The following is a 19,717-nucleotide window of genomic DNA, read 5'->3' as shown; positions in this document are numbered from 1 at the left end:
GGCCGTTAGTTTTTCTTGAAGACAGACGTTTAAGTAGTGCTTAGATAATTCTCAGTTGGTGGGGGGTGTTCTTTGAGGATGTGTCATTAAGCTAATTGGTTGGTAGTTTGAAAATGACCCAGTCACACAGCATGGGGGCAACCAGACAGAGTGAGTCAGTCGTTCTTGGTTTTTGACTACTTTCGATATCACAGTCTGTGTGCTTTCTGTCCAGCATCTTTCTTACTGTATTGTTTCTCTTCCTACATGTAGTACTTCTTCGTCATTGCTCTCCTGTCTATTTTTCTGTCTTTTGTGCTTTTCTGCTCACTGTACTCTTCTTTCGTCACCTATCTTTGTGTTCTCAGCTTTGTCTCTTATCTGTCATATGTGGAATCTATTCTCTCTGCTATCTCCGTTTTCCTCCCATCATTTTCTCTCTTGATTTCTTTCTTTTTTCTCGCACTACAAGTCTGAGCGTCTCTCTATCGTTCTGCCTCTCTGTCTGTACGTGCCCCCCTCTACATATGTATGATTTGTAGAGGGGGGCAGTCTGAAGTCTAGCTGAACCTCACTAAACTTGGAAGCCTAAGAACTTAAAAGTTCATCTGTAGTCCGGGAACATCTCAGTTGTTTTGTGGAGACAGTCCTGCATAAAAACACAAACCATGCTCATGCTTATCTTTCTGCCTGGGACATTAGGTGAAACTTATGTTTAACTAACTAATGATTGGGTCTCTGGGAAGTTAATACAACATAATTCTGATTTTCATTAATAAATTCATTGATGTATTTTTAAATGATGTACTTATTTAGTGTTGTTTGTGTAAATCTCATTTTAGATTGAAGTATTTATTGATAGATTCATATTTTATTTGTATTTTTTTTTAATCGGCAAATCTGGCTTATCTTATATAGCTTATAGTATATCCATTAATGGGATAATAAATAAACATGTAAACAAATTTAGTAATGTACATTTGTATTGCACAGTTAGTTATTAAGTAGTGAGAGTCAAAAGTGGCTGGCCAGTTTCAGTGGTCTGAGCAAACACCTGTACTAACATGTCTGAAGTGAGATTCAAAGCCACAATGATGGTAGACATCAACATTTTGTAAATCCTAGTGCAGGATAAGGCATCGACATTTTAAAATAATTTTCCTGGAAATAACAAACACTAAAATAACAATAAGAATTACTCTTTGGTGGGCCGGATACGGGTATAGAGAATTAGAATTCATGAGGACTTTAATCAACACTATCTTTGTTTTACACACATAACTACGGTGTTTGTTTAGTGGACTCTGAGCACCTCTGAAGTGCAAGTGACCTATGTTCAACACTTTAGCTGAGAGCCTCCTCTGTAGACACGCAGGCACAGTAGTTGCTTCTGCAACTACACTTTCTATGCAGACGTGGTTCTAAGCTAATTGACCCCTTGTTATAGCTTTATATACGATAGTGGGTGGTATTGATTTTCTCATTGGCCTCATCCAGTTGCCTGTCTATATATGGTCAACTACTTATTATAGGGCTGTCCTTGAAAATGTAATCACGGCTTTTAAATGCTCACAGGCTGTTTGGTGAAACATTTAACTGCATGAATCTTGGATCAAGTATTAAACCATTTAAAAGCACTACAGGGTTGAACATTTACTTTATTGTACCTAACCCTGGCTTTAATGGAGAACCAGTTATACAATGATTCGGGGTCAATATCTCATCTACTGACACGGAGAGGTGTGTTTGGTGGTGTGATGAAGCTTTAGGGCAGATTCACAGACACAAGTAAAGTCCACGGCTAAATTTACCTTGGCTAGCATGTTTTTTATGAAGGTCTTTCCTCATCCCTGTAGCTAGGACAAATTCCCTTTTGACTCACTAGTAAATGTTTTACATTCCCCAGTACAATACATTCGCACTGGAAAGTTGGGCAGTTGGTCTCTGACTTTTTCTTATGTTTATTTCAGGGATAAAATAGTTTCAGAGGCTTTAAGTTGTGTGACAGTGAAAACTGTCTTATCTTCCTTCATTAGACTCAGTGACAGTGCACTGTTGCGTCCCTCTGAGAGGTTTCTCTTCAAATCAGCAGATGCTGTTTAAACTGTCTTTAAGCCCAAAGAGGAGATACAGAAGAAGACGATGTGTGAAAACAGTACAGTGATGAGAAGAGATGATAAAAAACATCCCTTGCAAAAAAACAACATGCAAAGGAAACTAGGAAGTAGAAGAAGAAAAGTGACTTTTCTTTGTTATAAAGATGGATTCATTTATTTTTATATTTAAATATTTAAAATGCTGAAGTTTTCCTCTTCTTATCATATACTGTATATGTGAACATGAAGTCTAGGCTTCCATGACAATGGTGACAAGTTAAATTAAATTTGCAGTGTGAATTTGTGAGACATATCAACAGACGATAGGTACTGCTGTATTCACGTGCACACAAAATGTTTAGTGTTCAATTGGTAACATCAACTGAAGTTGTGAGAACACTGCAGCTGGGCAACTGTTGGCATCTAGTACCCATCAAGGTTAACAATTTAGCAAGCAAACAGCCGAGCAACGTGATGTAGGAAATGCAAAGGCATGATGAAAGACTGAGGCTGTTGAGAATATTAAACACAGATATTGGAATTTCTGAGAAAACTCTATACAACTTTCAAATTACATTATATTTGCTTCCACTTCTGGCTTTGCTGTAAATGTCCACTTATGAGGTCATAAGGACGAAAAGAGTGGGTGTTCATAGGAACAGTGTGAACACAGTGAACACAACTTCATTTCAAGGCAGCATAAACCTGTGTAAAAGAAAGAGATGACTCCTGGCTAACCCAGCATGACTCTTCACAATGTGACATTTTTCTATACCGTAGTACATTACACAGTTTAACCTTGACGAATTGCTTAATGTGAAAAAAGACTTGCTTCAATCCTGAATGTTTGATTTTAACCGGGTCATGACTTGTGTAGGAAATTCAGTTTAAAACTTGCATGATAAAAACTGATATTCATTCTGTTATCCAAGTCACATTGCCATTTACAGATAAAGTGTGTATGCGGCCTTTAAGTCAAGTGGAGTTAGTTTATTTTATTACCTTTCTTAATGTCATTAATCAAAAATTCTTCTGAAGGTGCTCTACAGTCAAGAGACACTCTCAGTTCTTACTTCAATTTGGACAAGGAAGACTCCACCCAACACCTCTTTGAGCAAATAAATTGATGCTTCATCATCAAGTTATGACCTGGCAAACTCACAAAACAGCACAGTAACGGAGTAGAATTATTTATTATCAGTGCCTCACTTCATCTGTTACTTAAATTAATAGTTTAACTAACTGGTTTATTTTTTTTAGTTTTGTTAAAGTAAAAAATCAAAATTTTTAGCCAAGTTGTCACAGGTGCTTTAAAATGAATATTGTTGTTAAAACATCTCCTACTGCCTTAAATGTTTACTGTGTTAATACATGAATGTTATATTTGTACAGCCACTGCATTGGTCATTGGGTAAACTATAAAACACATACAGTTCATAGCAAGCTATGTCCTGTGTGGACAGCTACCATTTGGTCAAGTGAAAGATTGATTTTCCATTCAAACAGACACAGTGTTATGTTCCTTCCTATATTCATAGCCGTTCATCTGTTCCCCATGTTCGTTATGCATGAGACGAATAGTTTAGGTCCAGTGTTTTTCTGAACCATAGCTAGTAAATAGCAAATAGGTTCTTGTTCTTGTGTAGCACATTTCTGTCAAGTTGCTGCTAAAACAAACTCCTTCCCTAAGGAATACCAAATCCACATCTGGCCCTAGATTTATTCCCTCCCTCCCCCTCTGGTGTCCCCCTGGCCTGTCCTTAATCAACTTGGCTTTTAGAGGTACCACTTCTATTTTTAACCCCAAGTAACACCTGGAGCTGATCTACTGTAGATGGTCCCGCCTACCTCTGAGGGTTCGATAGAGGAGCAGATTCATCACATTCACTGGGGCTTTTCCAAGTCTCCAGTGCGTTATCGGAAACAAAAACTGCAAAGAAAGCATGTTTGCAGAGTTGAAACCACCCAGGGTTTGGAGTGGTTTCTGTTTTCAAAAACCAGGAGCACCTGGACAGTGAACTGATGTTAACAGAGGTGCTATATTGTTTTAGAGTTGGGGATGATGGTTTCAGTATATAACATTAACATGCAGTTTGAATTATTTCTCTTTTTTTCTGCTCTAACCATTTTTTTTTTTTTTTTTTCATAGACGTACATTGAACAGTTATAAATTTTGTTTCAATCTTTTTTCTTTTATTTTGTGGTATTTCAGGCTATTTTTGAAATCAGATTTTTTCTTTATCCAAAAAGTGCAGTGGGAAGTTTACATTTGTTTCAGGCAACCTGTTAAGGCTATACTCTTAAGCAACAGAGCACTGCTTTATGCATTGTATGCAGCCACGTGTGTCTTTATAAAATTCAGCACGCAATCGAAGAGTCATTCAGAGAATTCACCAAGAATCCGCTTTTCTCTTGAGGCCGGAAACACTCCCATGTTATATAAGCAGATTAGTTATGGAAATTTAGTGGGAAACAGCATTATATCATATTACCCACAGAGAACGCATAAACAATGTCCTGTTTCATGTTCTAAATTTACCTGAATAAATTGAAATTGCAATGCACTTGGTTATTCTTACTGAGTGCCCATCATCAAGTGGATGAGAAAAAGTGGATAGCATTTGATTGAAAAAAAAAATTGCAGTGGAGGCCCAGTTGGGGTTGTCTCATAATGCCAACAATATATTTTTATTGTTCAAAATTGACTCTTTTTTTCAATCATGGTTGTGAATTATAAAAAGAAAATGCTTTGTGTTTTATTGTTAACTGTTTTATTTGTCTTTATCCCCTCCTCCAGACAACTGGAGCTACATTCTCCTGATGCCAGGCACACTGTGGTGCTGCGCTGCCCAGACCAACCATCTGCCCTGTCCTGGTTTTCTGCCATGCACTCTGTTACATCAACACTGGCACAGGTCTGTCTTTAATTTGACTCATTGAGTGGGCAACTGTTGTCATCATTTTATCATTAAGTGTTTCAGTGGGCATGAGTCAGCTCCTCAAAATTTCATGAATCTAGCTTTTAAAACTGTCATCCCACCACAGCGGGTACTAGCTGAGGTCATCCAGAACACAGCCAGGACAGGGGTTGCTGGCAGCAAAGAGATACGACACCTGGGCTGGTTGGCGGGGAAGGTAGGAATGTGTATCTGTGTGTACTTGCATTACCCATGTTGTTGAGAAATACATTTGTTTTTCTTTGCTCTTGTTGCTTTAAGAGAGCTGTTAGATTGTGTGTTTCAGAAAGATACAAGAATTATCAGACACTGACCCCACTAATGTCCATGTCAGAAAGGTGTGGTCTGGGATATAGGGTCATATGATGTTTTAAGGAGGATCTGACAAGGTGTTGATATAGAAATGTGTGTGTGTGTGTGTGCGTGCGCATATATACTTTATCTGTATTTGCATGCATATTTGGTATTGTGCGCCCACATGCATGCACTCCTGCAAATTCACAAAAGCTTGAGCACACAGCAAAAGCTTCAGTGTACCTTCTGTATACAGCCACCCATTAATGCAAACATATTTACATACACACACAGATATGTCTATCTTTATGAGGACACTGACATACTGCATCCCCTAATGCCTTACCTGAACCATCACAGCCCTAACCCAAATCTACTTCTGTTGCTATCCGTTAAACCAAGTCTTAACTGTCAAACAGAGTATGACAGGACAAGCCAAAATGTTTTCACTCCAAGTCTCAGTCACACTGGTCCTCATAAAGGTATTTGTAGCATCACAAAGTATACACAAATACACACACACATCCATACCTATCTAATTTAGTCCTTGTGAATTTGCCAGTGTTTGATCCCTCACATGCAGTGCAATACTGTTACTTAGCAACATATTCTCCCTATGTTAAAAAGATGACCCATGACCCTCTAAATCCCGTGATATTATTGGATGAGGCAGAACTTCAAAGAGCGGCTTAGGATTCCATGGCTGGGCTACAGATAAGCTCCTATAATGACAATAGTTATGGAGAATTGTAAAATGAAATACCAGGCTCTGTGTATGTGTGAGTGTGTGTGTCTGTGTTTGCCTGTGTGTGTCCTCAAGTGCAGGGGTTTGGAGAGGTGGGTGGGGGGAGCACGGCAGAGCGAATGCATAAAAAGTGTATCTGCATCTGCAAAACCAGCCATATTTATTTTTAGCTAATTCCCTACTGGGTGTACAATCGACACATTTCCTGTGACGGACTAGAACAGCTTTGTAACAAAGGCTTTTACACATTAAACACAAGCAGCGTTCCTCTCACTGATACTGTCAGTCCTCCAACAAAGGTACTGATGAGTCCTGTGAAGAAACTCAGTATGCTTCATGGGACTGATAGCACTTTTATTTGAAAACCTGATGACGATAATATATGATAATATATTTTATTTTTATATACTTTTTCTAAATATTTATTTATTGAGTAACAATGCACCTGAATTTGCATTGTGTGCTCATACAATGACAATAAAGAATCCTGAGTCTCATTAACTGAGTGATCAGAGCAGTCTTTTATAATTTCATATTTCATTACATATTACAGATGTACTGTTCTGCTGTTACCTGACACAGGATAAATATATGCCAATGGATAAATGTTTTCCCTTTTCATTGTTAATGTGTGATGCAGACAGAGAGCGAGAAGCAGTCCTGGAGACCGGTGTTGATGGTAGTGACAGAGAAGGACTTGTTACTGTACAACAGTTTACCACGTGGCAAGGAGCCCTGGCAGAACCCTGCACACACTTACCCACTTTTAGCCACACGGTAGGTTGCCTTTATAGGGACCTCACAAATGCACGCACTACATTTGCTCGTACCGTTTTGTTCCTGTATTGAAATGACATGTCCCTGTATATGTTTGTGTTAGTCTGGTTCATTCTGGGCCAGACCGGGGATCGCCTCACTCTGGCACGGAGCTGTTCTTTGCTACTCGGACTGGCACGCGACTCGGCATAGAGACTCACCTGTTTCGTGCTGAGACCACCAAGGATCTGTCCCTGTGGACCAGACACATAGTCAACGGATGTCATGCATCAGCTGAGATGATCAAAGAAGTCACAACGAGTGAGTCCTGATACACAACGACAACAATTAGGATTTAGTCAACATGTAGCTGTAGTTGAAGCAGAGTGAGCTGTACAGGTCACTGTGCTGGATTTTGCAATGCTTTCTCAAATGTATTAGGGACATGCAGCTGCAAAATATGTCCACAGAGATTTAAGAGGCTGTAGCAGTAAGTACTGCCTGAGGCCTTGCAAGCCTAGATCCAGTGCATAAAGCAGAATGTATTCATGAACAGATACAGACTCCTACGTCTGCACTCATTTACAATGAAGACCATATGTGTTTGGAAACTGACACAGTTTTAGTGGTTTACCAAAGCATATTTGAGTTATAGTTATATAATGAACGCAGCCATGTAGAGTCTCAGCTTTAACTTTAAGGTATTCACATCCAAATTGTAGGAAAGATGTAGGAATGACAACCATTTTTATTTTGATAAAGGCTGATTGGACAGTTCCTTCATTATTTCTACACCAGATGAAATGTCTAGATTTGTGGCATTTACATTTCAAAACTGTTGCTATGAACTCACAACTTTTAGAAAAAAAAAATCTCCAATTGGATGTGATCACTCAAATTAAATCTGCAAGTCTTAACTTAAACCCTATATTCACGATATTCCTCTCATGATGTTTTGATGAACAGTTAGTGTTTGACAGCCATATGGAAGACGCGGACAAAACACATGCTGTTTTCTAGAAAGGAATTTCTATTTTGGTGTTTGTGTTTGTGCAGTTTGGCATTGGGTATTGGTTGTCCAGGGAATTCTAGTATAAAACACACAAACACAGACACACATACACACTTGCTTGGCCTCTCTTTCTCTCAGAAAATGTCCTGGGAAAAGAACAACTCCCACGAGTCCCTCTGCTCTCTCCATATATTATACTGGACTACTCATGTATGAAACTGTGTGTATCCAGCAGCAAATACTGCACAACATCAACACTATAGCCTTTTTGTCATTGTACTCATTCTTCATCTTTTATCATCAAACTCTTGTTAGAACTTTTCTAAACTGTATCTACACCCACTTATCCCGGTGGAAATGTTGCGCAGTGATTAGTTTTGCAGGGCTTTATTCAGGTTTGTAGAGTTTTATTTAAACCAAAACACTCCGACCTGCCAGTGTTTCCCCTACCATTATATTGGGGCCCCGTCCCCCCAACGGGACCCCGCGCCCCCCGAAAGTCAAGTTAATTTCATTTCTATCACCAAGTCACAACAGGAGTCATTTCGGGTCACTTACAGAGCACGTCTGGACCGTGTTCTTTTAATAAATAATGATGTTACTGATCTAATTGAAGTGAAGATATTTAATTTTCTTCATCATCGCGCATCTAAGCTTCTCCCCCGCTTCCCCTCCGCTTCTCCTGTTTGAGTTTTAGGTGGAGTCCCTGGCTGACTTCCTAGACAGTAGAGTACTTTACCTGCTCTTAATGTGTTGCTAGGTTAAAGCAAAGGGGACTGAAGACAGCTTTTGTCCTGTTATTACTTTTAGCATGTTGGCTTGTTGTTGTGGTAACACATTTAGGTTTACTCCTGCTCTTTCACCGTATTTTCCTGATTCATTCAGTCACTCTTTCTTCCTCTTAGTATTGTCTCGCCTTCTGTCTCTTCCACCGATAGAGCAGAAAAAAAGGCTTTTTTGTTGCAGCCTGAAAAGCCTCTTTCTCTGTGTGTATTCTGGCGGGAACACCTGGTTTCACCACCGGATAAAGTTCTCAGGTAGAAGAGTTTAGTTTCAGGCCTAACATTCACTCCTGAATGCAGCAAATACTTGAAATCTTTTCTTCCTTTACAGCTCCATTTATTTTAAGGAGCAACATTGTTTATACATATATATAATATGTATAAACATATAATATACGTATAATATAATTATTTTTCATTAGAAATGGGATGTGTTTAAGGTGAAAACGCAATATCATACAGTATATTTATCTGTATTTGTCATTCTTCTGTTTTGATCCACTGTTTTTCACCATTACTTCCTAAACAACATATACCTCTTTTATTTAGTATTGATAAGGAGCAAGGAGCATCAAAAAAAAAATACAAGGCTGGATGTTATAATAGCATATTTGTCAAACCATGATATGAATTTTTGCACTCCAACTTCTCTTTCACTCAAGAGTCAAGGAAAGTTCAGTTGGAGGCACAAAGGCTCTGGGCAATGGCAAGATTGTGTTTGCTGAAGTAATCTCCCTTTAAATAAACACTCACATGAATACAGAAATACATTAATACATTAAGGAGAGGGGGTTTGCCACTGAGCTATTGCAAACCTGAATTAACTGAATTCACTGAACTGATTTTTGAGACATAACTTGACCTAGAACTGTAGATTTTGTCAAGTAAAGTCCGGACTCCTGCTCTGTGTCTCTTGCATCTTTCTACTGTACCTGTGTTACGGCTGACATCTGCTGCTAATTAGCAACCTGCTTTGACTTTCACCTTTTTAGCAGTGTTTGTTATGGGAGTCATTTATTTCGTTGGGAGAATACTTGTGTCTCTTTATAATATTGTCTCTGACGGTGGCAAAATTATCATAGCGTTCACACCTATGACATCATAGCTTTTCATCCATTATTCATATGAAGACACGTGGGCGTTAATATAAAAAGACTGAAGCACAGCACAGCGAGCAACAATACACATATGCATAGATAAAAAAAAAGGCAGGTACTTCTCCCCAGTACTTTACTTGCACGGCCTTCTGTACACACATGCAAACACGCACTGCCCTCGGCGTACATGCTATACGCACACATCTCGCTATGACTGTGAGCAAACAATGGAAAAACAATTCTCTTCTCTCATGCTGTCTCTGTCCAACAAACACACTGCTCAGTACGCCATGTGTCATCAGGAGAGAGGAGCTTGTGCTGTAAATGAGGTTTTCAGCGTGCGGCTTTCATGTCTGGAGTGGCGCGAGGGTACTCTGCTGTCGAGGCGCTGAAAAACGTCATTAAATGTACCTAGATCACACAGTGTGGGGAAGAGACAAAACAGAGGGGGGCTTAGACAGCGAGAGCTTACGAAGATGGTAAACTTAGCTTTCAGGCAGACACCTGCAGAGAGGAGAGGAGAAGGAGGAGGAAAAGAACTGACAAAAAAAAAAAATGTTGTAGTGCAGAGAAATTACACTCTATGCTTTTAGTGAGACGACCGCCACTTGAAGAGGGAGTGTGTCGAAAACTGTAAAGCGGTGCAAACAGAAATGGGACACATACTAGAACAAAGATAATAAATCAGCGGATAATTGTTAGCTGGATGTCAGGAGAAGATAGTGTGTCATTGTTATGTCTTTTTTTTTCTATTTAGAACATGGAAGTTAAACAACTTTCTGTGTAAAAACTTAGACTTAGGCTCATACTCTTATTTCTACAAATCTCACATTATGAATCAGGCATTAACAAATTAAAATTTGTATCTTCCAGGTTGTCTGTACCAGGGTCAGGAGTGTCGACTGGTAATTCATTACGAGCAGGGATTCTCTGTGCTGGCTGACCCAAAGCTGCGAGATGGAGAGGATGGTGAGGCGAGAGTACCTCAAACTCCTAGCAAGCCCCAAGTGCTCCTTTCCTACCCGTTTGAAAAACTAACGATGTCCTCAGACGATGGAGTACGCATGCTCCTCCTCGACTTTGGAGGGAAGGAGGGAGAGATTGTGAGTGTTTTCTTTTTCACTACATTTTCACACCCAAAATTATGTGACGTAGACCCATGGTTTGACAAGAGTCCTTGAGTCCTTGTGGTCCACTGAAAGCTGACACAATGAAAAGTCTACTATAAGGACAAATACGCCCCTGAAAAATTACTGTAAGTGAATGTTCTATGTAGAAGCAGCTTCTTAAAATTATGTCTTTGTTTGAGCCGCTGCGTAGTTTAATGAAAGACAGTACATGAGTTGTACAAATCACTTTCATGGCTTATTAATCTCAAACAAGCAAACAGCTCGAAATCCGTCACAGAAGAGGCTGGTAGAAGTTACTTCATTACCCCAGAAGGCAAGTGTGCATCTATCCAAAGCTACATAGGAAGTTTAAATTCCTAACTTCAATTCTAGAAATTCTAGTTTTTCATTTGCAGTGGCTTTGCTGTTTCATTAATGAAGAAGTAAATTCTGAGAGCCTCTATAAGTCGTTGATCTATGGAGGACGAAGAATGCAGACAAGTCAAAACTAATTAAATGAATTAGTTAGCAAAAAAATGGATATGCTTTTCTTTCTGTAAAATCTAAATAAAAAGAGTTGGAAAAAAAAAAATGGATATGCTAACAGTGGAGGATTTCAAATGGAAAATAATACAGAATACATCAATATTGGGGAAGCTGTGGATTCTGGTTCGAGACATAGCTTTGGAACCAAAGGGCCACAGGTTCAAGCCGAATACACAAACAAAATTAAAGAGGAATTAATTAATAAATAGACGGCTAGTTAAATGAGAAAATATATAAACAGACATGCTTATGGGTCCGTGTAACGCTTATCAGTTCAATTTTCTAAACACAAACGGATATTTGGAAAAACAGAAAAATGGATTCAAATATCCAATTTTTCATTTTTTTCCACCTTGACAAATTAAAAAATTGGATCTTTAAACTGCTTTTCCAATTTTCTGTTTTTATTCAGAGGAACAGAAATTTAGAAATTTGCAAAATTGCGTCTGGGCTCCAATTACTCAATTATTATTCTCTATCTCCCTTGCATAATCAAGCCTGTGTATGTTACGATCCATGCAAAACTTGTACAATGAAGAGATGCTTGCCCCCCTGTTCAGTCCAAAGTTCGTCTGTAAGAAGTTTTGCACTTGCCCGCAAGTATAACCTACATTCTCAACAAGATTTCGGATTATATTCTCGTAGTTATCCAGCGTCGACATGACTGCCCCGAGTCTTCTTGAATGCCCGCCTAAACACACCCAGACATACCCACGATAACTAGCCAGTAGCCAACCAATTCTCACAACCGGCGCAACGTCATAGAACTACGTGGAACGAGGGAGAGAATATCATTGCAGTATTGAATAATTGGAGCCCAGACGCAATTTTTACACAATTTTGTAATTTTCTAAATTTCTGATCCTCTGGATGAAAACAGAAAATTGGAAAAACAGTTTAAAAATCCAATTTTTTAATTTGTCAAGGTGGAAAAAAATGAAAAATTGGATATTTGAATCCATTTTTCTGTTCTTCCAAATGTCCATTTGTGTTTAGAAAATTGAACTGATAAGAATTACACGGACCCTTATGTATGTCACATTTTATAAGTCACTTAATGTTTACGTTTTATTTTAATATTGGTTTTGGTGCATTCAGTGGCATATTCATATGTTCATATATTTAGTTATGGAGTCAATTATGTATTTATTGGTATTAGTATTCAGTCCTCGGTAGAGCACAACCTTACTTTTTGACTATTACATTTCCATCAGAAACAGGAAAAACATCTAAAGTGCTCGATGAAAGGTATACCACAGTAAAGCACTTTACTGTGGTATAATTTTCCACTGGAGAAACGTGGTTGACAAATGTTTAAATAATCTTTAATCTCCATCAGTAATGATTCCAACTTAAATAGTGCTCATATGTTCTTATTTTGGCTTTCAAAAACATATTAGTAACTTTTGAGTTTATACTTGTGGGATGTGAAAAAAAGTCTACGTTCAATATCGAGCTTAGTTTGCAGTGGCCATGTACAGCTCAAAGTAAATAGGGCAAGTTCATAGCCACTCTCAGGGGGCTTCAGAAGGCCTTCTGGGAAATGAAGCAAAACACAAACTGCAGTACATGCGTAAATGACAGGAAGAGGGAAAGTGGTACAGCAGAAAGTAAATTACAGCAATTCATCACAAAATAACATCTGAAATGAAATAAACTCCACAGATACGCAGGTCTTACAAGGTAAGAGCAATTGAGAAGGGGGTTTTCTTTAAAAATAACCTGTCACTTATTGTGAGAGTTTTAATCTGTTTACGCCACTCAGCAGCTCAGTGAATAAAACTCCAACAGAACTGGCTCGTGTTTCAGGGCCAGCCTAAAAGTAAACAGGACCGTTGAGTGTTTATACCTGAAAACAAGCACTACCACTCTTAATTTTCCCTTTTTAGCCTCTTGGTTTTTTTTTAATCTGACAATTTTAATATCAATGTTGAAGCCACTCTACAGAAAAAGGAATCCAATCCCTAGTTTTTGACTTTCTCCTGACCCTTCTACTATGTGTTTTATTCAGAAAAACACCATTGCTGTCTCACCACACAAAACCGCAGCACTGTGATCTTTTTAGCTCTGTGAACGAAAGTCACCATGAAAATATTGACTCTTCAAGATTACGGGATTCAGAAATTGGAAACGGATTTGTTTCATATCAGCAACTGGGATCTGTCATGACATACAGCTCAGTCTAAAGCTCCTCTCAGACACATCATGTTTGACTATGCCTTTCGTGCTGAAGGCAAATAAGCAAAGACTTTGGAGCTTTGATTTATAAAACCCACTGTTGGCTACCTTGCTAGAACAGATTTTGGTGTCTGTAGTGTTTCTGCATCCCAGTAAAGTTAACAAGACATTATATAAAAAAACAACAACAAAAAAAAAATCCCAGTGCACTTCAGCGGATGTGGCCGGGTGGCTCATTAGCTCAACAAAGTGGAATTAGCTGGGCCCGTTTTATCCACAGTGTTAACTACACTGTCGACTTGGCAGGAACTACAGTATATGTACCTAATTCTGTCGCTCAGTTTTTTGGCCCACTCATGACGTGTAGATCTGCTTGTGTTTCACTCTCCCTGTTTCACTGGGTTACTGGAGGCGAGGATGCATCTAAAACTTCCTCAATGTTAAATTTGACCAACTATTGTGAATTATTTATAAATTTCCCTCTGCCACTAAATTATCTGTGAATTCTCGTGCTGTTGATTTATTGATACAATACTCAGGTCCAGTTGTGCCTGTCTAAACCTCACCACACAAGGAACCATTGACGTTCGAGTTAGTTTTAAATATATTTTTTTTATTCCCTTCAAACTCTGTCAGGTTTTGCATTTTTCTCTTTTGTTCTACTTTTATTAATTCTGTTGTTTTCCCTTCCTCCCTCCAGCAACTGGACCTCCACTCGTGTCCGAAGCCGATCGTCTTCATCCTCCACTCCTTCCTCTCTGCTAAGATCGCACGCCTTGGTCTGGTGGCCTGAGAGTCTCTCTAAACGGGACGTTTCAACTCCTCTGAAAATAGAAATCCACCCTGTTTCTCCACCAGTCTGCAGTCAGCATGCAGTACACCACCTCAAACTCCCTCAGTTGGAAAACCAAGCTGATTGAATGTAGCTTCTACCTGAAAATAGACCTTGTTCTGTCTCCAAGTCTGTGCTGAAGAAACGATGCAGAGAACACTGGAGATTGTTCTTGCTTGGAGTAAAATGTGCTCTTGAGAGCTTTTTATGGAGGTAAACGATCCTTGTAAGGGTCGGGTGGACTGAAGATTACCTGGACTGGATTAGATGCAGAAGGATGATCTATACACAGACATAAGGACACACGGAAGGAGCAGATTGGGCATTACTGTCACGTCCTAGATTGGACGGGCTGGCCACGTGTAGCGGGATGGAGATGAATTCACTTTTAATTCAATCAAAATGTAATAGCAAACTGCCTTCCATTTACCAATTATATAATTTATTTACCATTAGCTCTGAAAGGACATTCTGAATTTCACTCGTCATTTTTCTTCCACTAACACTTGACACACTGTGGGAAAACTTTACGCATTTGTCTTTATTAGCGTCCCCTGAGATGTCTTGTTAGCAGTGTCAGCATTCATCATGGAAAATGGGAAGCGCGATCGGCTGCGCGGATTCCCACAATGCTCATACGGCAAACATCTGGTGGTCAAAGTATTTCAGTATTTGAGTTGACAGTGGTCTGACAGTTACACTGGTATAAAATATGCATGGTATTTTATGATGAGGACAGAGGGATTCATATGCTCAAACTATCCTTAAAGTGCAATAGTTAAATAAGATTTTCGGAATACTTTGGAAACCACATTTCCACCCAGTTTGGCCAGATGATTTAAGTTGTAGACGTCGTCTCTAATCTCTAAATTCAATTTCCCCGGTCTGAAGTAGCCAGCAGGACTGTAAACAATGATGGATGCACAGAACTGGAAGTCTTGGCTTGGATGTCAAAGTGTTTCCTGGATATCCAAAATATTTGCTGTCACTCCCTGAGGCTCAGGGAGTCATTAGACGATAGTTGAAGGACGACCAGATTTATCTGGAACAAGCTAGCCTGGCACCGTCCAAATAAATCTGAAACTTTGTATAACATAATATCTACATACAGGTTACGTACGGCAACCAATTTCGAGAAGGTATACGGCATGCATTATGTGTTTTAAGAGAAGAGTTTTGGGGATTTTAAGTTGGTAGTTAGCCTAGCTTAGCATCAAGAATTTCACTGTCCCAGGCCAAGAATTGGCCTGTCAAACCAGAAAGTGACATCTTTACATGTTAACTGGTGATTTGGAGATGTGTTGGCAAGCGGATTTTGAAAGCTGTGTACAGATCTAGACGAGCAGTTTCCCTGTTTGCAGACTTCATGCAAAGCAGCTGGCTGTGGCCTCATATTTAAACAGCAGATACAAGAGTCCGTCTTCTCACTTTAATGTCGGCAAGAAACTGAGTCAGCATGTTTCTCAAAAATGTTGAACTAGTCCTCTGAGAGTCTCCAGTCTAATCAGACATGCTGTTCATCCCTTCCATCTACATTTCAGGGTAGTTCATTCACAAACTCAATTTTTTGTATGTAAAATCATGTCTGTGGCTGACCGACAAACCACATCAAGGAAATATCTGCGGCTCAAGGCATTGTCAGTATTCATGAAGAAACTAGATCGGATAGTGCCCAAAAGCCATGTCAAGTATTGTGGTAGCCACCGTAGTCCTCAACCCTGCTTTAGTTTTGCAGCAGCCGTGCAGATCGTTATTCTTCTGGATGCCATGCTGCTGATCAAATGAGGATACTGCTCTGTCTGTGACGTGGCTGGCTGCCAGGTCTTTCCTCGTGCCTTCAGATGACAAGAAAATCAACATTTGAATTTTGAAAAGAAATGAATCACAGGATGCGCAAGAAGCAATGCGACTACTATAGTGGCTACACCACTATTGGTTATAATCACAGAGGTAGTCAGCCAGCATTCAATTTTTTTGTTTCTGTTCTTCTTTATGTCATAAACAAACTGAGACATTCTCCAACGGCCATTTGCACAGACACGCACCAACACATGCACACACGTACTGTGACAATGCTTTACATACTTTAATCCTACTACACCGTAGAACACGTGTGTTTTTTTTGACATTGTAACACACCAAGAATCCAGCACTTACTGATAATGTCAAGTGGAGAGAAGTTCTTTGAGTAAAGGCTGCTTTGATATGTAGATACTCAGATGCCTTTGGCAGCTACTGTACTGTCACTCAGAATGATGAAACTTTAGTTTTTAATTCAAACGGTGCACATAAATCATGTATTTAAAAACAGTTGCGTGATGAGTTTGTTTTTATTGACTTGTCTTTGGATTTATTCCTCTCATCAACACCAAGTACAAATCAAATCACCCCCGTCATATTAAAATGTGAATTATATTTGACTATTAATTCATTTTTCACGTGAAATTAACTGTTGAAAATTTAAATAAACTGAACTTAGCCCTCTCTCTGGGAAGACATGCACATTCTCTACAGGGCAGGAAAAACAATCAGTATTTTATTTCGGGGAACAATGGAGGTGAAAGGTGATGTGCTAATTTACTGCACTGGTAGTAGCTCAGTATATTCTAAAATATTTTTAGAAGTGTTTTATTGACCAGCTCCACAGAAAGGATTCACGGAGCAGTTGAGTTCCTGGCCGCACTTAACACGACCCTAACTCTTGACATTGTTTACTTGGCTCCTAGGTAATGGCTTGGCAGCCTTTCTCTCTCCACACACACACCACCAGATGGATGGACACGTTCATCTTAGTGCGAGTAATGAGTTTCGACCTCAGACGCGGTGATAACTCTTGACATTATTTACCAGTTGACCAACAGATTCCCCAAACCTCTTTGTAACTATCGCTGTTTCCCTTCTGCTCAGGCCGTTACTGAATCGAGTCAGACTCTCAGTGGGACACTAAACGTCTGCAGATAGCAACTGTTGCGTCGGGAGAAAAACGCGCAGCCTGTCCAGGTCAGCTTTCCCACCGAGATACGCAAGACAAAAGCTGTGCAGTCATCTCGTGACCTGAATAGGCGCATAGACACACAAGGCCAACACTGGTACCGCTGAGACACATGCATGCTCACTAATGGCCGGCTTTGTCACTGAGAGAGAGCGAGCCACGGAGCCATATTGACCGGGACTGTCAGCTTTTCATATTAATGGCCTGGAAAGGAGCCAGATCAATCAGTCACACACTTTCTCTGTGTGTGTGTATGTGTGTGAGAGAAAGTTTTCAAAGTTGTATCCGTGTGGATGCTTCTCTCAGCAACATGCAAATACATTCTACTAAAGTTGTTTGTTTGTTTGTGTGAGTGGGTGGATGAAGGGGCTCTGAATGAATAGCTTTTCTCTTGGTGCGCTCAAGAGTTGCATTCCTCAGATGGGGCGCAGGTCCTCACAGGTTTTGGTCTGCCTCTTTGAGAGTTTTTTTTTTTTTTTTTCTATTTAGCGCATTTGCATGAGGTTGCATACAGCTGTGTGTGCTGCGGGACTGTATGTGTGAGTTGGAATAAAAATTGCTTAGGTGATGCAAGAGGGAGAGAGCAGGGCTGGTGAGTCAAAACAAGTCCAGCTTACTGAATAACTGGACGTGCACAAAACATTTATAAGAATAAAAAAGTTTTGCAAGCAACCAGTCAGAAACTTTTAAAACGGTCGTGTACAGTTGTGGATTTGAGAAGTGCCGACAATAAGTCTCTTGTCGTGTTCCATACAGCAGAACACTTTTTTATATTCACACAATAAGTACATACATACTTATATATATGATGCACAGACTCGTCCTCCACAAACATCACCTCCTCTAACTGAACAGACACACATGAAATGTTTAAATCAATGCTTCCAGTTATGGTCAAATTTCCTACAAGTTCAGTCAAGGTACAGAGGAATGGTATGCCTCCTGAAGTTCACAGTGCGTGTTCAAGCAAGCTGCTATACAACTCACCTGAGGTTCCTTTTTGACATGGCACACGACTACAGGTGTCAACAGTGAGTCAAATTCCTCAGTCAGCTTAGGAAGCTGCCCTAAAAAGCTGTCACATTCTGAGCAGACCAGAAAGGGGAAAAACAAAACACGTTTCATTGGCTTAAGGTGGTTTTTTTCTAAGCTGCTGGTGCTTTTTTGCACTTAATGGGAGTCTTTCAGAGAACAACAATAGGCAGCAATTGCACTTGAAGTCTCATTATGCTGCACAATTAGCTAGTTAAATCACCATATTTAGTTGAGATGAGAAATGAGTCAGCAAACACGTCCTTCCTCACATTCCCAGCATACTGAACATCAGCTTTTATATGAAGCTGTGTTTTTGTCCAACCTTCGTCGTTCTCCTTTCAGTCTGGTCTGGTGCAAGGAAATGAAAATACATGTGTCTTATAATATTAATAATTACACTTTCTCCACCAGTTATGTTTAGTCACTTAATCCAATTCTACGTGCCATAAACTGTAGTTCCTCAAACAGCCACTTGAGGCTGGCTCCAAAACTGAGTCGATCATCACGGACCACCATGTTACAATGTCCAACATAAAATGTTTATTTAGACATTGCATTATGCATAATTAAGGGCGTAGCTACTTTGCGTGACAGGTGAGTTCCTTCACAGGGGGCTAGCTGTCTGCCTGGGTGACACCCGCCCCCCTCTCAACTCCAGTCACACTTTTGAGTCACCCAGTAGCTACACGGAGACAGACACTGCCAAGATGGAGACAACCAGACCCACCACGTTTGGCTTCAAAGCCTCTCTTCAGAAAACGTAAAGGTGACACCGGCATTGTGGCTGTTGTGTTCCCTTTGCAATTCATGTTGTGTTATCAAAATGCTGTTTCTTCACAAACTTCCTATTACCCCGACCTTTAATTGGGAACTAAAGGTTACGGTCAACAGCTTAGCACAAAGACCAGAAACACAAGGAAACTGTTACGACAAAGCACCAGATGCTCCACAAAGTTACATCCGCATATAATCAGTATCCAGACTATAAACAGTGAAATGTTGTATTTACATGCCAGGAATAAACAAATGTGTCATTTACAGAGATAAGCTGAGACAGCTGCTATGCTGATTTTTCGGTACATCTGTTATGATCCAGCTCGCCAGGGCTGAAGGGATGATGTGACACAAAAGGAACCAGGTGGCAACAGGTTCGACATTTGAATGGTTATTATTTAACAAGAGTGGATTTAAAAATAGCAAGCAGATAAATGAGGAGCAGAAGTGGGCAGTGGCTGCTGCTTAAATAAAACGTGAACAAAAGAAGAACTCCACAAGTCTAACTGGTCTAAGTTAAAGCTAAACAAAGT

General features: G+C 39.7%; 1 protein-coding gene across 1 annotated transcript in view; it reads left to right on the top strand.

Moving 5' to 3' along the window:
- sntb1 (syntrophin, basic 1) overlaps positions 1-16,773 on the top strand; it is a 30,214-nt gene extending 13,441 nt beyond the window's left edge. Inside the window, exons 3-8 of the mRNA XM_084556364.1 lie at positions 4,873-4,990; positions 5,121-5,210; positions 6,712-6,848; positions 6,952-7,148; positions 10,592-10,821; positions 14,252-16,773. Of these exons, the coding sequence (XP_084412490.1) occupies positions 4,873-4,990; positions 5,121-5,210; positions 6,712-6,848; positions 6,952-7,148; positions 10,592-10,821; positions 14,252-14,344 (865 nt within the window). The 3' untranslated portion in view covers positions 14,345-16,773. The remainder of the gene's footprint in view (positions 1-4,872; positions 4,991-5,120; positions 5,211-6,711; positions 6,849-6,951; positions 7,149-10,591; positions 10,822-14,251) is intronic.
- The last annotated feature ends 2,944 nt before the right edge of the window (positions 16,774-19,717 follow it).

This window comes from Chelon labrosus, assembly GCF_963514085.1.
Source record: "Chelon labrosus genome assembly, chromosome: 12".
Classification (NCBI taxonomy): Eukaryota; Metazoa; Chordata; class Actinopteri; order Mugiliformes; family Mugilidae; genus Chelon; species Chelon labrosus.
This window is presented reverse-complemented; position numbering and strand designations above follow the sequence as displayed.